The 18,217-nt window shown below is 37.9% G+C and overlaps 1 protein-coding gene across 3 annotated transcripts in view; it reads right to left on the bottom strand.

Moving 5' to 3' along the window:
* Positions 1 to 18,217, bottom strand: part of NFATC3 (nuclear factor of activated T cells 3) — a 106,379-nt gene that overhangs the window by 12,639 nt on the left and 75,523 nt on the right. For 2 of the 3 annotated variants that reach the window (XM_040615255.1, XM_040615254.1), the window contains 7 exons: positions 17,390 to 17,589; positions 16,042 to 16,214; positions 15,083 to 15,223; positions 13,107 to 13,162; positions 12,339 to 12,465; positions 9,422 to 10,474; positions 490 to 591 (listed from right to left, as the gene is read on the bottom strand). In XM_040615255.1, coding sequence (XP_040471189.1) covers positions 490 to 591; positions 9,422 to 10,474; positions 12,339 to 12,465; positions 13,107 to 13,162; positions 15,083 to 15,223; positions 16,042 to 16,214; positions 17,390 to 17,589 — 1,852 coding nt within the window. The remainder of the gene's footprint in view (positions 1 to 489; positions 592 to 9,421; positions 10,475 to 12,338; positions 12,466 to 13,106; positions 13,163 to 15,082; positions 15,224 to 16,041; positions 16,215 to 17,389; positions 17,590 to 18,217) is intronic. The other variant, XM_040615256.1, reaches the window with a different exon arrangement.

The raw sequence follows: 18,217 nt of genomic DNA, 5'->3' as shown, positions 1-18,217 counted from the left end.
AAGCATCTTAAAATAAATCCAGGTGATCCTTCACAATTGTAGTGCACATTCAACTAGAAATCTACTTATGAATCTGTATTCCAAATACTTAAGTATTCCATTTGTTTAAATTGACATGGCTTCATCCTTTTAAAAAAGGATAACCATTCTAAATTTCTCATGGTTAACTGATCTGGCCACTCTATGCCCTTGCCCATATTTGGCTTAAGATTTTTCATATCATCTTCTGTTTTACTAGATCCTACATCACTTAGGAAGTTCTGTGGCAGCTACACATACTGTAAGTGGAGGCTTTTACTGCGTGAGTGTACACCTGGTTCACAACTTCTGAATTTTCAACTATTTCAGAATACACAGGTGTCCAATTATAGCAATACTTAAGTATTACATAGCACTTTTCACTTGTAGATGTTAAGACTGTTACAACACTTTCCCCTTTCCTTCGTGCTCCAATTTCAAACATTGAAGCGTTTCAGTAAGCAGACTCACCCTCTAGATTTTCCACATAGGAGTTGGACATGAGTGCTGAATGTTGAGTCCATTTCTCTGTTGAACCTGATGGCTGGTATTCCAGGTCAGAGATAAAACTGTCTGTGTCAGAGAAGAAGACAGACATAACTACTGACTGGACTAAATCAAGAAGTTACAGTTCACTCAACCAGGAAGTGACTTTCAGTTTTCTTTTAATAGCACTAACTTTAAATACCCAGTTTCATTCACAACTACTACATATGTTGACATAAGTAACTATTTATAAATTATCAGAGTGCCTATTAAAAACAGTATCACTTATCTTGTATATTTAGTTAGTTTTCAGTTAGCAGCCAGAGCCATAAAGGTAACTGTTAATATTTCTGGATGTCTTCCTAGTTGTATCATCATGGATTTTGTACTAGATAAAGTTCATTTTACCATTTGTGTTAGTTTAGAACATTCTTTCTGCGATTTTCTCAATCTGCTTTACTTACTGTGGTCAAATTAAAAGTGCTTATGCCCCTTGACAGCACCTCTACTGAACCAGGTAGGTGAAAGAGTACTAGTAAATAAAACCTTTATTTTTCCTACAATTTAAACACAGGAAACTGTTGCTGTAAACAGCCGTTAGTTTCCCCTTTCCCTGTCAGACTGTCTGTACCATTTGCCCAAGGTACTGATCTGCAGTCAGGCCACACACAGGTTGAGGTGTTGGAAAACTGAGTATTATCTTGGTATAGGTGGCTCTATCAGACCAAGGCAATGTGAGAAGCCAAGTAGGAAGCAGAGAACTGCATTCCACTGAGTTGTTTCTCTTGGGAGGAAAAATGTATAGTATATTTATTACTTTAGCCAACCAGTGCATGTTTATTCAGTTACAATTAGCGATTATGCAGAGGTTACAATAGTATGCTGGGTTGGGTTTGGGTTTTTTTTCCTGCCCAAGACAGAGCTGCATGTTTAGTAAACTAGGATTTAATACAATTAACAAAATTGCTCTAGAAACTGGCTAATTTGTGCCTTCTGGATAGAGCCACACGATTGCTTTGCCAGCATGGTTTCTAAGCCCTGCTTAGGGATGACTCCTGGGAGAACGAGTCTATTTTTCCTTCCTCCTGAAACTCAAGCGGTACCAATTACCTCTTTGCATGACTCCTCATGCTTAACTGTTTCAAGCATAAAGTTATGTGTGTTGGAACAGGAAGTGGAAAGCACCATCTGGGTTTCAATGGAAATGTCCACTGCCAGTTTGAAGGAAAGGAGTAGACTGAGGACAAATGCTCATCAAATAGTAGGACGTTAAGAACATTTTCCCCCACCAACTATAGTAGAACTGCAAGACAGTGACATTTAAATAAAGATTTAATGAATCCAGGGAGATCTGCAGAAAAATACCTTGGGATGAAACAAATTAACTTTTACCAGCAATCCTCTTCAAAGCTCAGGCTTTCAAAGGAACAGACAACAAACATGCTGACAAAAAGCCTCCAGAGAGAACAGTGAAGTTAATTAGCTCTTTTAGGCAACAGTCTCTGTACCGTAAGTCTGCATTGCTTATATAGCAAGGATTACCTGTCACTTTAGCAAAGAAATATGATTCTGAGCAATTTTTTCTAATTAGTTTCATAGAGGGATTCTGAGGTTCTTGCATGTCTTAACAAAGCTGCTGACAGCAGTCAGTTTTTGCTTTTCTAAATCCCTGACAAAGTCACGTGTAACACATGTAACCTGTCTCCAGCCAGCACCTTCTGGAATGGAGCATGCGCTTGCCTTGGGCACGCAATATTTGTTGTTTGTGAAACGTGGTAAATAAAGCAACAGCCTTTTTTTAAAGTGTGTAATATAGCATAAAGATTTTAAAGTGTGTAATATAGCATAAAGATTTTGTTCAATGCACGCTGAAGTTAGATAGAACTTGAGGTACCAGATAAATATACATTAAAAAGACCTTTCTACCTCTTAATTTTACGAACATTTGGGAAAGGTTTATACTTCCTTAAGCAATATTAAATGTGTTTTGTACTGAAAGAATATAACATTAAAATTAAAGCTATTAAACTGAAATAGAACTCAAGAAAAATGACATCCTGTATATACATATATGTCTATTTAACCAACCAAAATGTCATACTTTTATGAACCACATCTTTGTCTTGGCTCTTCCCTAACCTTTCTGTACTTAAGGGAAAAATGTAAACCCTCTATTACCTGCACCAGATCTGGGTCAAAGCAGTAAGTCAACTTAAAATGACAGTTCTATCACAGATACAGACCAAAAAGCTACTGGAGTTACACCATTTGGTTTTCAGGATCTCTTCCTACAAGAGTCAAACAACTTCATTTTTTGTATCACGTGATTAAAAGTTTAGCCTGCGCATCCTTTACTACTACTGCAGTATGATGCGTGGGAAATGGGACTTAATGTAGAAGATGTCACTGGTTTTAGAAAAGTAGATCCCCAAATATATTCTAGAAGGCGTGATTGATTTGCAGTGTTGCTCAAGTAAGTACTTGGTATCCTTTGCAAAAAGAAGTTTGATATAATGGTTTGGCAGATCATATCAACTGTCTAGGTTTGGTAGTATTGCTGCATCCACCTAGGAATTCATGCATTTTAGGGGACAGATGAGTCAACTGCTGTATTTACAGAGGCAGTGCGGATCAGTAAACCTCAAAGAACATTATGGATAGACTGCAGCGCATGCTTCTGTGAATACAGGCCTTCTTTTGTCAGCTCCAGATAGAACTCTATCAGCTGCATCTCTGTGATGATCCCTGCAGCTACATCCCATTTGTTAGGGCAGTATATTTAGCCTGGTTTTGACTCCGCATGACCAGCAAGTAGTACAGGGTCAACTTTCCCTTAAAAAAAAAAAAAAAAAAAAAAGCTGCTAGGCTATAATTAATGCTCAGTCTTCTCTGCTGTGGAGCAGGCAGCTGATTCTGTTGATTTGTGATCAAAATCAGTCACATGGCAGGCCATGGCTGCAATGGCAGACTGTTCAGGACATGGTAGGTTGCCTTGCAAGTCACCATGCCACACCAGGCTTACTTTTAGTAATTTCAAGTTCAATGCCAACTTTGCTAAGTCCTATTTTTTTTTAATTGATAAAATGAGGCTGTACAAAATGTTAGGAGGAGTATGGACTTCCTGTGCACATTACAATTATAGCTATAGAGAGAGGCTGAATGTGCCTGTGGAGCACAAATATATATAGGATATATAACAAATATCCTTGTTCGCATTATGATTATGACTCTGTATTTATGTACCATAGTGAAACCAACTCATTTAAGTCATATGTTTATCCCTTTCTCTCACGCAAGAAGATAGACGAGTCTAACATGGTAAGTATTAAGTGTGTGCCATGGAGCTAGAGCATACGTGCTGCGCAGCGGAAAGCAGTGTGGAGGTGTCCAAGCGTATTTTTCCCAGCGTCACAAGGGCATGCCTAACTCCTTCCAGTTCTGCTACTATTGCAAGTGTCTGCACCATGACGTAGTCACATCACTTGCATTCACAGAGTAAGTTTCTAACCTCTTCTAGTTCTTAAATAGGAATCTTTTTGCGGTGGTGCAACTATTTGAGCTTACTTTGAATTAACTGAGGTGTTCTGTGGCTCACGGAGGGCAATAGGAAGTTTGATACGTTTGCTGGTCATGGGTACTTGAGGACTGAAGAGACTTGTCTGAAGTTCTTTACACATCAGCAGTCTGCAACCTGTCTTCTCAATAGGTGCCTTCCTGGCACAGATTTTATGAACACAGTGAATTAATCCACTGGAAGACACGGTCACAGCATTCTTTAACTGCTGAGAACCCCAGACAGTAACATTCTTTTCGTTCACCCTTCCTCACTGTTTCAACCTTTTCCTTTTAATCTACTGCTTAGTCTGGAGATGTTTAATTCCTAGCACCTATTTACTAAAAGCAGATTCCCAATTCTCTTCCAATACATTTCAGGTTCTGCCTCATCACCTTACTCAAATTCAACATCTCACTGCAGAAGCCCATAAGCTTACGAGAAGAATTAGCAGTAAAAAGCAGTTTACAATTCTATCTCCATACTGCTTGATAATATATATATAATATACAGATTACTAAGAAAGGAGGAGTTTGGACAAAACCTTATTAAACAATTTATACTAGTATAATTTTTGGAATGCCTTTTATCAACAGGAATAATCCAGGAGTTCCATGTACAATGTAGGCTCAAGTTCTTGTCACACAAATGCATGTCGGGCATGCTGCAAGATGCAACGTTTTGTTCCATACTTAGGAGAGTAAAAAAAACGCCTTGAGTTTGAGATGTACATCTTAAGAACATCTCAAATTTGAGTTACACTCAAACAAGACATTTTTGAGCCACTCTCCTCCACACTAAGCTAGACTCCAGCATTCGGTATTTTTTGTTTCTGTAGGCCTTCAATGCTGTTTGGCAGGACACTGCCTTAATTAAGAATGACCTGTTAATGCATAATTTTCAAATACATAGATAAATACAAAGTACAATCATTCTCCAGTACTTTCCTATTAGTTTCTACTGGGATTGTCCAGAAGTTAAGCTGAAGCTACAGTAAAAAGCTACCTGTAAAGATGTACATATTTTCTAGCAAAAAATCAGAATAATCCCTGAGCTTCCCAGCAAGAGAATTTATCAACTAGACAATTATCACAGAACTATTAAAATGAATGAATGCAAATGGCTTAGAATTCTACATGGAATGTGTCTGACAAAACAACTTACTGCTTTATGTACACAAAACTGTTAGAGGATTTCTAGTTATGATTTATATCAAGTCCACATACTCTATTTTCTAATCTCCAGCTTTATGTAATGGAGATGCAATGAGTAACAAAATGTAAGAGGATTAGTAGAAGGTCATCCTGATTTGCTGAATACAGCCTAACATAATACCTTAAAAACAGTTACATGCAGTTGTACACGTTAGAAATCTCATCGCTGTAGAAAGCTATAAAATCCAAGGTAAACTCACTCCTAAACTGCAAGCCACAAGAGATTAAATTTTAGATCAACAGTATTAGATAGATTTAAATCTAAAACTTGACAGTGGGATGGGTAGGTAAACCGCCACACTAGAAGCACTTTTTAAAAACAGTGGGGAAAAAAAATTAACAAGGCCTCACCATAGAACTAGACTGATTCTAACCAACTAGCTTGCTTTTTTTTTTCCTCCAAGTGGGAAGAAATGGGACCTTTATTAGATAAGCATACAACAGAGCACCGTATGGATGATGGATATGGGAAAGGACAGAAATGACCAGCTGCCTGCTTCTTGTCACTTAAGCTGCCTTGTTTACACCTATTTGCAGCCCTAAATATTCCACTGTCCACACAGGGAAACATTAGCCTGGGGAGCGGGGCAGAGGGCAGGCTTGCTGAAAGACTTTAAGAAAAAAAGGCAGCCAAACAGCCCAGGGGCAGGGGAGGAAAAGCAGAGGGGACAACTAAAGAGCAAGAAGCTGCTTTTATGTAGTTCCCGTCCAAACATCCACCAGCTTGTACAGATTGACTATTGCAAAGATCTAAGCGGAAAAAAGTACTGGTTTTCAGAACACCTTTTAAGCAGCAGCATACAGCGTAAGTTACTTTGAAATTGTTATTGGTAATATCATCTGAATTTCCTATCCAGGTGCCCTCATGCATTCTGATCCCTTGTTTCTTCAAGTGAATTAGTGTTTCCTGTAGGAATGAAGGATGGGAAGAGGGGAAGCCAAACAAAAGAGCACGTTCAAAGGTGGAGATTAGAAAAGCATTAACCAGATCCTGTTGAAAAACAAGAGAACAAAGACCGGCACAAACTTCAGCAGTAAAAAATAAAGGGTGTGTGTGGAGGGATGGGTGGGTTTGGGGGGGGGCAAGTAGTATACTTTATGTAGACACCCAGGTAGAGGATCTGCCTTTAAATTGTGTCATTCTTTTCCGCTCATATCCCAAACAGAGCCCAGCTTGCTCTAATTGGTAGAGGGCAAAGGAAGGCAACAAAGTTTGAAAAGAGACTCCATTCCGGCCATCAGCAAGTGTATTTGTCTTGGCAGAGAAGTTATAAAGGATCCAGGAGACGCTGGATCAAGGCTAATGCAGATGCTCTTAGCTTGAACACCTATGGATTAAGCAGTTTGTAGCTCTGTAGTAAATAGTAGTGGTTTTTTGGTGTGTTCTGAAGAAAAAGCCTTAATGTTGGCTGAAGAGGCACCAAGATTCAATTTTAGGAGTCTTGCTTACAGGAATTTATGCAACTACTATCCGGACTGCCACTTCTGTAGGTGGGATTGTTTGGGGTTTGGTTTTTGTTTGTTTGTTTTGGTTTTTTTGCTTATTTGTTATTTTAAAACAATTTTAAACTACACTCTGTCAAGCTAAACAGCTTAGTAATTCTGGGACTAATTTTGTCATGAGGTAGCACTTCTACACTATGCTCAAATTTTGTTCAACGTTTCTTAAAATATTTTCTTTGCCAAGAAAATATCTACTATGCTAATTTTTCAAAAGCGCACATTAACTAAAAGAAAGAAGATTATTTATGCTGTCAATGTTTTTTTTGAGTTTGTTTACTTTTTTTCCCAGACTGCTGCCTGAAGTATTTAAGGTCAGTAATCCAGACATGATTTATACTATATTCAATTGGCTTTGCCTTACTGTTTTGAGAGGTTTATTCACCTTAACTGGTAACCCTTAAAAACCTATTTTCCAACTAAATACAGCTTTGAGGTATTAGCTGGGAGAACATACTGTATCAACATTCATTTATGTATGCAATTATGTTTGGATTTTTTTCCTTTATTGTTGTAACATTAATGTAGAATAACTGATTTCGCTATTTGTGTCTAGCTCTATCTGTACAGAAACTAAAATTTGATTATGCACAAAAGAAAAATACTGAAATTATTTTTAAAACCGCAGTAATATGTTAGATAAGTTATAAAAAAAGCGTTCTTGTCTAAACATGTTTTCTTTATTTAAAGCTGATTAAGCAGAGGAAGCATTTACTCAAGTTTGAGAGAATTGAGCAGCTTGTGTCTTGTCACTGTGCCCTTCAAGTTTTTTGGACCAGCAGGTTTAAGGCGAGACGACTGATTTGTATTTGCAGATTGGAAATGAAGAAAAAAAACCCAACAAACCACCCCCCAAACCCAGCCCCCCAAGCACTCATCGAATGGCCGTAATATGAAACTGAACTGAAGGTAATCTCTGTGCTTGCAAATGTACTGTTGCTGCCAAGTGCTAGTTCAGCATTTAAAATCATGTTCAATTTTCCGTATAGGAAGTGTACAGTTTAATCATCAGTTATCAGATCTTCTTTAAACTTCTATTTTTAAAAAAATAATGCTTGCTATAAATTAATAAAGCTATAGCCATTTGACTCATATGTACATTGATTATACTTCTCTAAAATCAACTGATATCTTTGATGCAGGGGGAAAAAATTGGTTTTCTTTTCTGTGCATTAATTTCTGAACAAGTATAAACAAACTGCCAAGATGCTCATAAATGCTGAACGCTTCTGCTTCTGTTGTGAAAAGTTTAACTACACTATTTAGTTCTGTTTTATTTCTACATCTTTTTTGTGGGTGTGGAGGGAAGGAGGATGAGAAAAAGGTAGGTCCTAATGTGACACTTAGGGAAAAATTAATCTCTTTCTCACTTCTCTAGTACGGAAGCAGAAAATGCTATTTTTCTGTTGCATTCTGTTTCATAGAGCCTTGTTCTTCTCCCCTCAGGAAGTCCTTGATAGAATCAGTCCCTTCCTTTCTAAATAAAGTTACGTTGATTGATAAACAGTGTTTCTAAAAAGAAAGCTTTGTTTAATTAGGGTGGCCGTTTAATTGAAAGCCCAACTGTATTACCAGTTTCTCTCATTTTCTTCCCGGTATGCTGTGTCTGTTTTCTTACTAAGTTTTCTCATTACTGACTGAAGGTAACAACAGCAAATTTCCATTTATGAAGGAACTGGGACCGATAAGGATATTTAACAGGTTACCCACACTGAATTCTTTACACGACTGCTGATGCAATTAAGTAATTACTAGGGATGATTAAAAAACCCCAAACCCCACAACAGTTAATGCTATTGTAGAAAAGAGATATTAATAAGTTTCCCACCATCAACACTGAACACCTTTAACACACACCTTTTAAGGCCAGGCCTTCTGTTCTTCCAGCCTTATTAACATGACGTGTTCTTTAATTGCCTTGTATCTATGCCTCAAATACGCTGATGTTTAGGACCTGACATAATTAATTTTTTTTCCCACTTGGTTGGACAAGTTCTGTAAATTAACACTGTCCAAGTATTTAGAGAACTTTATTGCCTGGACTTTAGCACTAGAATATCCTTGTTCTGTTTATGTTAAACAAGTGAATTTCTCAAAAAGGCAGCTAGAGTGGTATGGAGAAAGCAAACAGCTACTGTGAGCAGAGGTGCTGAATGCTGACAGCGTATCTACGGTACATCTGTGAAGAGACTATGACAGTGCCAAAATGCATGTGATGTATTTTCAGAAAACGAGCCTGCCCTTCAAAACTGGGACAACTCCAAGAAACAAGACTCCAAACTACATCTGTGCAACTTAGATATATTACTGTGACTTTCACTGAAACGTACCAACAAGACCGTCAGGAAAGGCTTCAAATTAATTCCTTATCTATAAGGTATCAATGCGTAGGAGTTAATCCTCAAGCCCTGTTTTAAGTCTATGGGCAAATTAGACTAAAGTATTTGAACTGTGTAACTACGGATTGCAGCTGGTTATCGTTAGGTTTAAATAAGTTGTTGCTTTCACAAAAGTATGACTCCATTTTGATGATACAAATTTACTTCTGTGAAGAGGAGTGTTTTCTAAACAAAACAGAGCAACCCTCCCACACCCACTTTGTAGCTTAAGGTAGATTATATCCCAGTATTAAAACATTATATCCACTTACCATCATCTAGCGTGATGTCTTGTAGTCCTATTGTTTGAAAATTCAATTCTCGATCTTCAGGTTCTGGTTTAATGTTAATAGCTGCCCCGTCTGGTGAAAATGGAGATGAATCGCATACGGTATGGTGTATTAGGGATGATGCTGCGTTAAGACCTCCCAGCGCTGGACTATGTGCTTGAGGGGAGTGCTGTCCCGAGTGACTTACGGCGGTTGGCGGGGGAGATGAGGCAGGTCCTGAGCTAGGAGACTGGTAAGGCATAGGCTGTAGCTGGGGCGAAGAAGGTCCAGACAGCGGCGAATGGACCAAAGGGTGGGAAGCTGTGGGGGATGGGGATGAAGCGGATGCTGGATTTGTCGAATGGTACGGGACTTGCTGCAGCTGGGGAGAAGACTGCCCAAGGGACCGGCTCATTGCAGAAGGGATGGAGCCCTGCCCCGCGCTTGGGCAGTGGTATCCCATCGACGGTAGGTGAGAAGATGACTGTCCCGAGTGAGCTGGGTGTGCTAGCGGATGCCCTGCTGTACTTGGTGTCGCCACAGAACCTGGATTTGAAGAATGAAACTGCATTGGTGGTAGAGCTTGGCAGCTAAGATTTATCAAATGAGGTACAGCTGTGTCTTGCTGAAATGAAATAGCATCGAATCCTTGGCTGGAGGCAGAGTTCATAGGAAGACCAGACTGTCCGTTGTATACATCGTTAGACTGCATAGGCTGGTAAGAAGGCCTCACAGGAGGTGCTGATGTTACCTGAAAAGACTGAACCACAGCAGGAGGCAAAACATGACACTCTTCACTTGGACTAAGGTTTCTACCTTGCATATGTGGCAGGTGGGATACTGCGGAGGTCACCATTGCTGTGTATGGAGGTTGGACCGGACACACAAGGCTCCTGGGTGACGTGGACAGTAAGTTGTCATGTGGATGCCCTTGCTCTGGTGAGGGCAATTGAGTTCGGATAGAATGCAGGCCCTGGACGTTGCTCGCGTGAGGCAGGGCCAAAGATGGAACAGCAGACAAATCCACATCATCTCTGTGCTCTTGTTTCATTATAACTAGAAAAAGTAAAACAATTGTTACAATTCCAACCCATTGGTATCCTGTGATAAACGCACACTAATTGCTGCTTAACAGCCACAAACAGTACTGTTCGCGTCCTTGCTCCAGTTTCCCTTCTTTTGCTCTGCTTTCATTTTCTTTGACTTTACACCTGCTCTGTCAACCCTTAAAAGTCAGGAACTCTCCTAGCACTTACTCAAAGGCAGTTATCTTCCTTTCTAAAATATCCTCCCATGCAATTCATGTTTTCACGGACACGTGCAACCCAGCCACAGGAAGTGCAGTACGTCAAAAGGACACACACATGGAGGATGGCTGCTGCTGCGGGGCTCCAGCAACACCAGGCAGGCACGAGCTCGGTCTCAGGCGCTAGGAAACGGTGAATGACATTTCTTAGCAGGCTTCAAACTTTGCTCAGCCTCTGATGAAAATGACAGATGAACTTTGGCAACACACTTAAACTAGTCTGGGTAGTGCGTGTTGTTTTAATTACAGCAGCCCTTTCAGCATATCCTCCAATTTCAATGATGGCAACAACTGTTCTTATAACACAGACAAATTGACACACTTTCAGTTACAGGATTATTATTATTTTTTCAAGCTACCAGCACGCTCTTGAAAAAGACACTGATTTTTAAGTACAAACAGTAGAAAAATGTTAACACAACTGCCTAATTACTGCTTTATAAAATACACTGTTACATAATCTGCTATATATATTTATAGAAAAAATGCATTTTAAAATGTTTGTGCAATAACAGCTGCAGTTATAATTAAAACTTACTTCTTACTTAAGCAGTGTCATTACTTCATTCCACCATTTAAGTATGGAGTTCTCGAACAAAAATATAGTTTAAATGTGTTTAATAACTACCTTAGAAGCTGACATTCTTAAGAATGGTTGAAAAATACCACAAATCTGACACCACAATTATATAAAAGTATACTTAGTGTACCAGAAACCTAGGTAGCATTGCGTAAATTACACGTGAAGGTACGAAGTAGGTAATTTTAGAGCACAACAAGTGAGCAAAACTTAGCTGACATGATTTTAAAAAAAACACGTCAGGTAATGGAAGTTGGCTTTGTCAGCATACCTATTAGCTTTAAGAAGTTTACATAAATATCCATATCTGCTTTTAAGACTCATCTACCTATCTGACTTAAAGTCTTCCAAACAGTACTAAAGGGTCCAGCACCATCATTTGCACCTTGTGAATTCTGACTACTCTAAACGGGTAAAAATTTCTTAAAAGAAAAGACAGTAAGTGGCAGGCAAAGGAGCTGGCATTGCGTATCTAGTAGTAACCACTTCCTCATACCAAACAAAAGGGATTAAGATGTTTTAACTACACGTACAGTTAACAGAGCTAGAAGCAAAAACTGTACAAGTTAAAACTATTTTCTCTCAAAATGCTGCAGTGTGCCCAGAAGCAGGGAAAATATTTTTATCGTCTTCCTTGTATTTAAACCTCTTCACGGTTTTTTGACATTTGAGGTGGGGGGGAAAAAAAAAAAAATGTGTAAAACCTGTTCTCCTATGATCTCACTATTCTCCACATCATCACTAGGGTTATTTACAGAGCAGCTTCTGAGATTCATCATCACTCTCAAAAAAAAAAAGTAAAATGCAAATTATTCTGTAAAAAGTGCAACAAAGAGATACGTGGCTGTAATCATAGTATTGCAGCTTGTTACTCTAGATATCAGCTTTTTAATTAGACAAACTGAAGTTGTTTTACAAAAAATTCAAGGCTAGTCTTCTCTGCTTGTTAAAGGTACAAGGACTGTCTGAATTACTTTCAAATATCTCCTTTAAAAACCAAAGTAAAACTCAACCTTTTATTTTTCATTTAATACCTGGTGTATAAGTAAAACGTTGAGACTGGCTTTTTTTCCTCTTGCCGTTGCAGAGATAAAACTGCACCTGAACTGCAGCTGTAATGGTTTTGTTATGGTATGGAGGAACTTCAAGTATGATGTTTGCCTATATGAAAGTTGAAACGAAAAAGTTTTACATATAGAATATAAGTGAAACAGCTATTCATTACAGAAAACACTAAAACACTTATTGCAAAAAACTAAAGCACACTGATATTTTGAAATGGGTAAACTTCAAGCTTATGCATATTATATAGTAAAACAGTACTATAAGCAAACTTCTATTTGGAGACTTTTTGCTTCTTTTAGACACAAGTGTTCTGAAAGTAATGCTTTTAATTAGACACATCATCTAAAGGATGCTTTGCTCGTCTGCCACAGCCTAAAAAAACCTCCAGCAGTCAACGAATTGCTTTTTCAATCATTAAGCTTTTAAGAAAAAATTTAATGCACTGGAAATTATTTGTCATCTTGGCAAAATTATCTTCAGTTTTCTTTTTCCAATTTTCAATTTCTTTTTTTATTGCTTTCACAACAAACATACTGCTTCCAGTTCCTTCAAAGCATCATCTTAATGGCTATTTTATAGTATTAAGCCAATTTAGAAGTCTCCAACTGTCTGTCTGAATCAGCCAATGACCTACTTACTTTACTAAATTAATTCTAAATTTCAGAACAACAGTGAAGATGTTTGGTTTCTCATTTTAAAACAGAAAGCTTTCTAAAGTAAGAAAAATTGTTTCTCACCCCTTGACACTTTTCCCTAATTATTTTCCCTTCTACCTCCCACTGAGGTCGTCCATCTGTTGAGAGAAATTTGCAAATAATTCAAGCAAAAAGCATTCTCTAAAACACTTAAATACTTTATCTTAAAAAAACTTAAATACTTAATATAAAACTGCATTTATTTTCAGTCATAGAGGCCATTCAACTGACAGAGCTGTATCGTAACCGAAGCATGAAGTATAGAGATGCTTTAGGAGTTTCAACACTACAGCTGTTGTCCATATAAGGTGACAGTTGTGCAGGATTCTGCATTTTCACAGAACCTGCTGATGACATAGAATTAGATTTAATTCCAAAGGAGGCAATGTGTACTACAAGCATACAGAGGGAGTTTCCCCCCTCCCCCCATTTTTCTAAAAACATTTTTGAAAGGTAGTTAAAGTACTACTAACACTTGTGATTAGTCAAACAAATGTGCTGATGACTTACAGTTTAAGTCACCATGCGAGAGAGAGAGAACGCATGCCATGCTTTCGTGCACATACCCACAGGTTATACGCTTAAAACTAACACCCTCCACTGAGCTGAAAGACCCCGTAGTAGCTCAAACACCAGGGACGTGGTCTGTGTTGCGAGGGAAGTAAGTGGCCTTGGTGAACCTCTCTGCCCAGCTCTAGCGTAACCCGTTACCGTTGGTCTAACACTGGTCTCTGTTACTGGGTTTTGTACAGGTTTTCAGGGGACCTACTGTCAGTCAAGCAGCAGTACTTCTTAAAAAGGCATTCAAGTCGGCGTCAAAATACATTATTACATTAAACCCCCACTTCTGTGGGATTTGCTAATAAAAAAAATCCACCCCAAGTCTTTTACTTAAATATTTAAGGAAATAAGAAGATGTAGAAGAACTGGACTTGGCTGCAAGCTTTTATTTTTAAGGATTTACTTTGCACTGTTTTCCCTGAAGTTCAAGTCAGGTATTCAAGCCAGATCAATGATAATTAAGTTAATCAAACGTTACGCTCTCTGTATTAAAGGGACAATCAGGGAAGAAAAGGAACTCTTATGTATTACATAAAGCTAGTCCTAAATTTTCAACTGTTTCTCATGCAGTTAAATTCTTCTACAGGTTTCGCTGCATGAAGGAAACGCTGTCTTTAGCATACCCTAACTGAAACGCATGCCTGCAATATAATTTTTAATTCTGCTAATATACAAGGGTAAGCTGCTGCAGTTCCCTCCCATGGCTAAGTGTGGAAGATTGAACCTGGGTCCTAGAGAGCTGGCTATAATATCGCTGATTTCCTGGCAATTAAATACGTGACCAGCTTGTCAAGTACATACATGTTTAACATGCGTTCAAGAGGTCGCTGTTGTTCGTACCGCTGCTTTTCCACAGTATTTGAAGGGGATGCACACTTGCCTGCTTACAGATGCAGATGAGGCAGAGACACGGCTGAAGCAGATGCTTCACACCAGATCTGAGCCAGATCTTGAGACTTTTAGTAAAAAATGTGTCCCTTAAGAGTAACTTCTATAGAAAATCTTACGCAAACGTAGGGGAAAAAAAAAAATCTGTAGTGTTTTCTAACTAGTATTTATTTCATTAGCTCCGGAGTAAGTTGGTTCCTACACAATGATTAAATCGGATGTAACATGACATCAATATCAAACAGCGTATTTCCATTATTTCCCTTTTTCACTTTTTTAATAAGGACAAAATGCATGCTATCATCTTTCAAATGACAGATGTTCAGATGAACAGCATCTTTCAAATATACACAATTCCAAGTCGGATAGCCTCTAATTGCCTTCCTGAATCAGAAGTACTACTGCATTAACAACTGTCACCCAGCTTATAGACCAGTGCCCAAACTGGTTTCAGATTGCTACTGGTGACTTAACTTTACTTCCTTTTTTAAACCTCCTTACTTCCGAAAATCAAGCTCAGGTAGTGGTTTTGGGTTTGTTTTCAAGAAAAAAAGTAAGACAGTATTTACCTTGTCCTTTTTCAAAAAATATAATTTTGGATTCTGGAAGAAAATTGGATCCTGTCACCACCATTTCATGGCCTCCATTTACTGAGCAGCTATTGATGCTGTACTTCTCGATCTGAGGAAGTTCTTGAGCAGATCGCTGAGCTTTAAAAAAGAAAACCAAGGGAAAATTATTATTTGTGATTTCAATCATAGTGACATTTCTTTGATAATCCTAACTTGAAGAATCAGGAGTGAAACTAAACCAACCATTTATTTACATACATAAATCATATTTGTGTACGCTTTATTTTTTTTAATTTTTTTTTAATTACACTGATACTAGATACACTGATACATAGAAAAGAAACACCAAGAAGCCATGAATTCCAACAGTCTCTACTGGTGAAGGAAATGAAATTTTTAGTTTAGGAATAGTGTTGTGGTTTTTGGGGGGGGTTTTTTGGTTTGGTTTTTTTTTATAAAATTTAAAATTACTTCAGTAATTTATAGACAAAATTCAAATTGTTTAAGGTCATGTTTCGATTCTTTAGGGCCAGCATTTAACAAATAAGCTCTCTAGAAGTTCAGCTGTTTGTTAGATAATACTACATAAAGACAAGTAATGGTATAGGCTCTTGCAAATGAAATGGTATTAGTTCTTCCTGAAATGAATATTTATTGTCACTGACATCTATCAGCTGCCTCTGCTCACATACAGGAACTTCTGAAGCTGCTAGCTGTGACTGCAGTATCGGGTTTAGAGCTGAAAACACCGCTTTTGTCTCCAAACCCTGAGGCTGCCACTTGACAAGTACCATCTTTAAATAAAGATATATTAATTTTTGGTAATTTAGCTCTTTACACACAATGCTTTTTACATACATGTTATATATAATTCTGACAATAAATACTGTCAGAATGACAATACTACTGATACATGCACAAAACATGAGTATAAATTATATTTAAAGCAATCTTACAGCATTCAACAGGTATGGAAGCAGTCTGCAGAGATAAGACTTTTCCACTAGGCTGTGGGATGTGAACACGAAACACAAGTCGCACTCTGGTATTCTTTCTTCCAATATCTGTCTCTCCTTTACGGAGCTCTATATCTGAATTGCGAAGTTTCAAAATACCAGCACAATCGATACTGGAGATAGGTGAGGACGGATGGATCAGAAGAGAAATGGAAGAAAATGAATCAAACTATTGCCAAAGTATACTCTGAAGCCTTTCTTTTGTTAAAGAATGAAGAGCATTCTACTTTTTCCCATGTTATGCTATTTTAAATGTCTGAGATTAAAAGATCTGTTAGTGTCAAAAATGGCAGCAAGTACTCTGGTGAAACATTTAGTCTTGTAAATATCTAGCTGCTGCTTTTTTGAGCCTTTAAAAGATTATGTGTTACTGCACATTGTTTAGCCTTCCAAGTAAGTTACTTAAAACATCATTTACAAGGAGCAACAGACTTAAGATTTAGTTCTGCCTTAGGAAGGACTAGAGAATGACAAGAGCGTAGCCATCAGATCCCAGCTACCATTCCACGTAGTTACTCACGACACACATACTTCAATCAAGTAACATATATACATCAACATGCGAGGAGTGTTATCTTGCACATCATCGTGGGTTCACAGCACTCAATGGAACTAGCATGAAGTCTGCAACTAGGAAAATTTAAGCTGACTTCAGAAGTCACAGCAGAAATAAATGCGCTACAGAAATAATTGTGCTTTAGCCTGCTCGCTGAGCCTCCAGCTAGAGCAGGGCACTTACACTGTTGCTGTAACAAACCATTGAACTATTATTTAGCACATTCTATCTGGCAAGACCTGAAAAGTCAGAATAATGGAACTGCTAAAAATAAAAAAAATAACCAAAACAAGGAAAAGGCCTACCAAGATACCAGAAGTTAAATGACCACATTCCATCAAGAAAAAAACCAGCTAAACTATATGACTGTGTTTTCATAGGAAGAGGTCTTACATATTCATAAAAAAACCAAAACAAAACTCTGCTGGCCAGTAACCCACATGCAGTTCTACATATGTAGAGTCCTATATACATATGGATTGAACGGGGAAGTACAATCCCAGAAGCACTCATCTATCCCCCATCAATCTTACAAGCTTCCCTGGCTCTCTACTTCTTTCCTTCTGACTGCCTAAACATTAGGCACATCTCTTTGAACATGCCATCTTCATAATGAGCCATATTTGTGGAAAATATGCTATTTCGCAAGATTTTTCTTTCACCTTTGCACAAATGAAAAAACAACCAACCAACCACATAGCAATCAAACAGCTAATTTGTGCTGTGATGTACCTCGCTGACATATTGTTTTCAGGAAGAAGCGGTATTTCCAGAACTTTTGTGCTGGCAATTATTATCTCTTGACTAGCTGTTGCAACTGTTTTTCCAGTGATTCGGTGCACCTGGTAGAACGCATGAGGTCTTAAGTAGCGATCATCTGCTGTTCCGATGAACATTTGTAGGTTTACTGGCTTTTCGCTGTAGCCCAGGAGCTGATGAAAAAGTAGATGCAGTATTAAAATATTAGTTGACTTTTTCTGCATTTATGTGTGCATAATATAAATACAGAACTAGTACAAAGACTTAAGAGTCGAAGAGTAGTATTTAATTACAAACTCCAACCTCTTCAGATATCAGAAAACTGAGTACACGTCAGTTCCCCAACACCAGTATCAGCAACAACACTTACCAGAACAAATGTATCAAAATATCTTTACTACTTTTGAATCTTTCAAAGAGAAAATAATTGTTTTATCTACAGAATTTCTACATCAAAGCTATGCTATGTTATAGGTGCATTTCTGATATTGTTTGTAATCAAAGCCAAATTATCAGTTCTACTAAGATACACCTAGTGTGTTCTAGTATTTCTAGTAATACTAAAAGTATTTTCAAGTTTAGTTTTTCTACTATGGAATGCAATAGTGAGTTTTATTAAATTTAAGAAGTTTTGTGAATGCAAAAGTATTAGGGTAAGACAAAGAAAACCTAATTTAAAGTCTAATTCTAAATCAGGAAGCTGAGTACTGTTTATTTTTGCTAAAGAAAATGTTTTAAAAACCAGAATTTGATAAATGTCAAGTTAATCCATGCATCTTTTCTTACCTAAAAAACCTAACC

The sequence above is a fragment of the Falco naumanni genome, chromosome 15, assembly GCF_017639655.2.
Source record: "Falco naumanni isolate bFalNau1 chromosome 15, bFalNau1.pat, whole genome shotgun sequence".
Taxonomy (NCBI): Eukaryota; Metazoa; Chordata; class Aves; order Falconiformes; family Falconidae; genus Falco; species Falco naumanni.
This window is presented reverse-complemented; position numbering and strand designations above follow the sequence as displayed.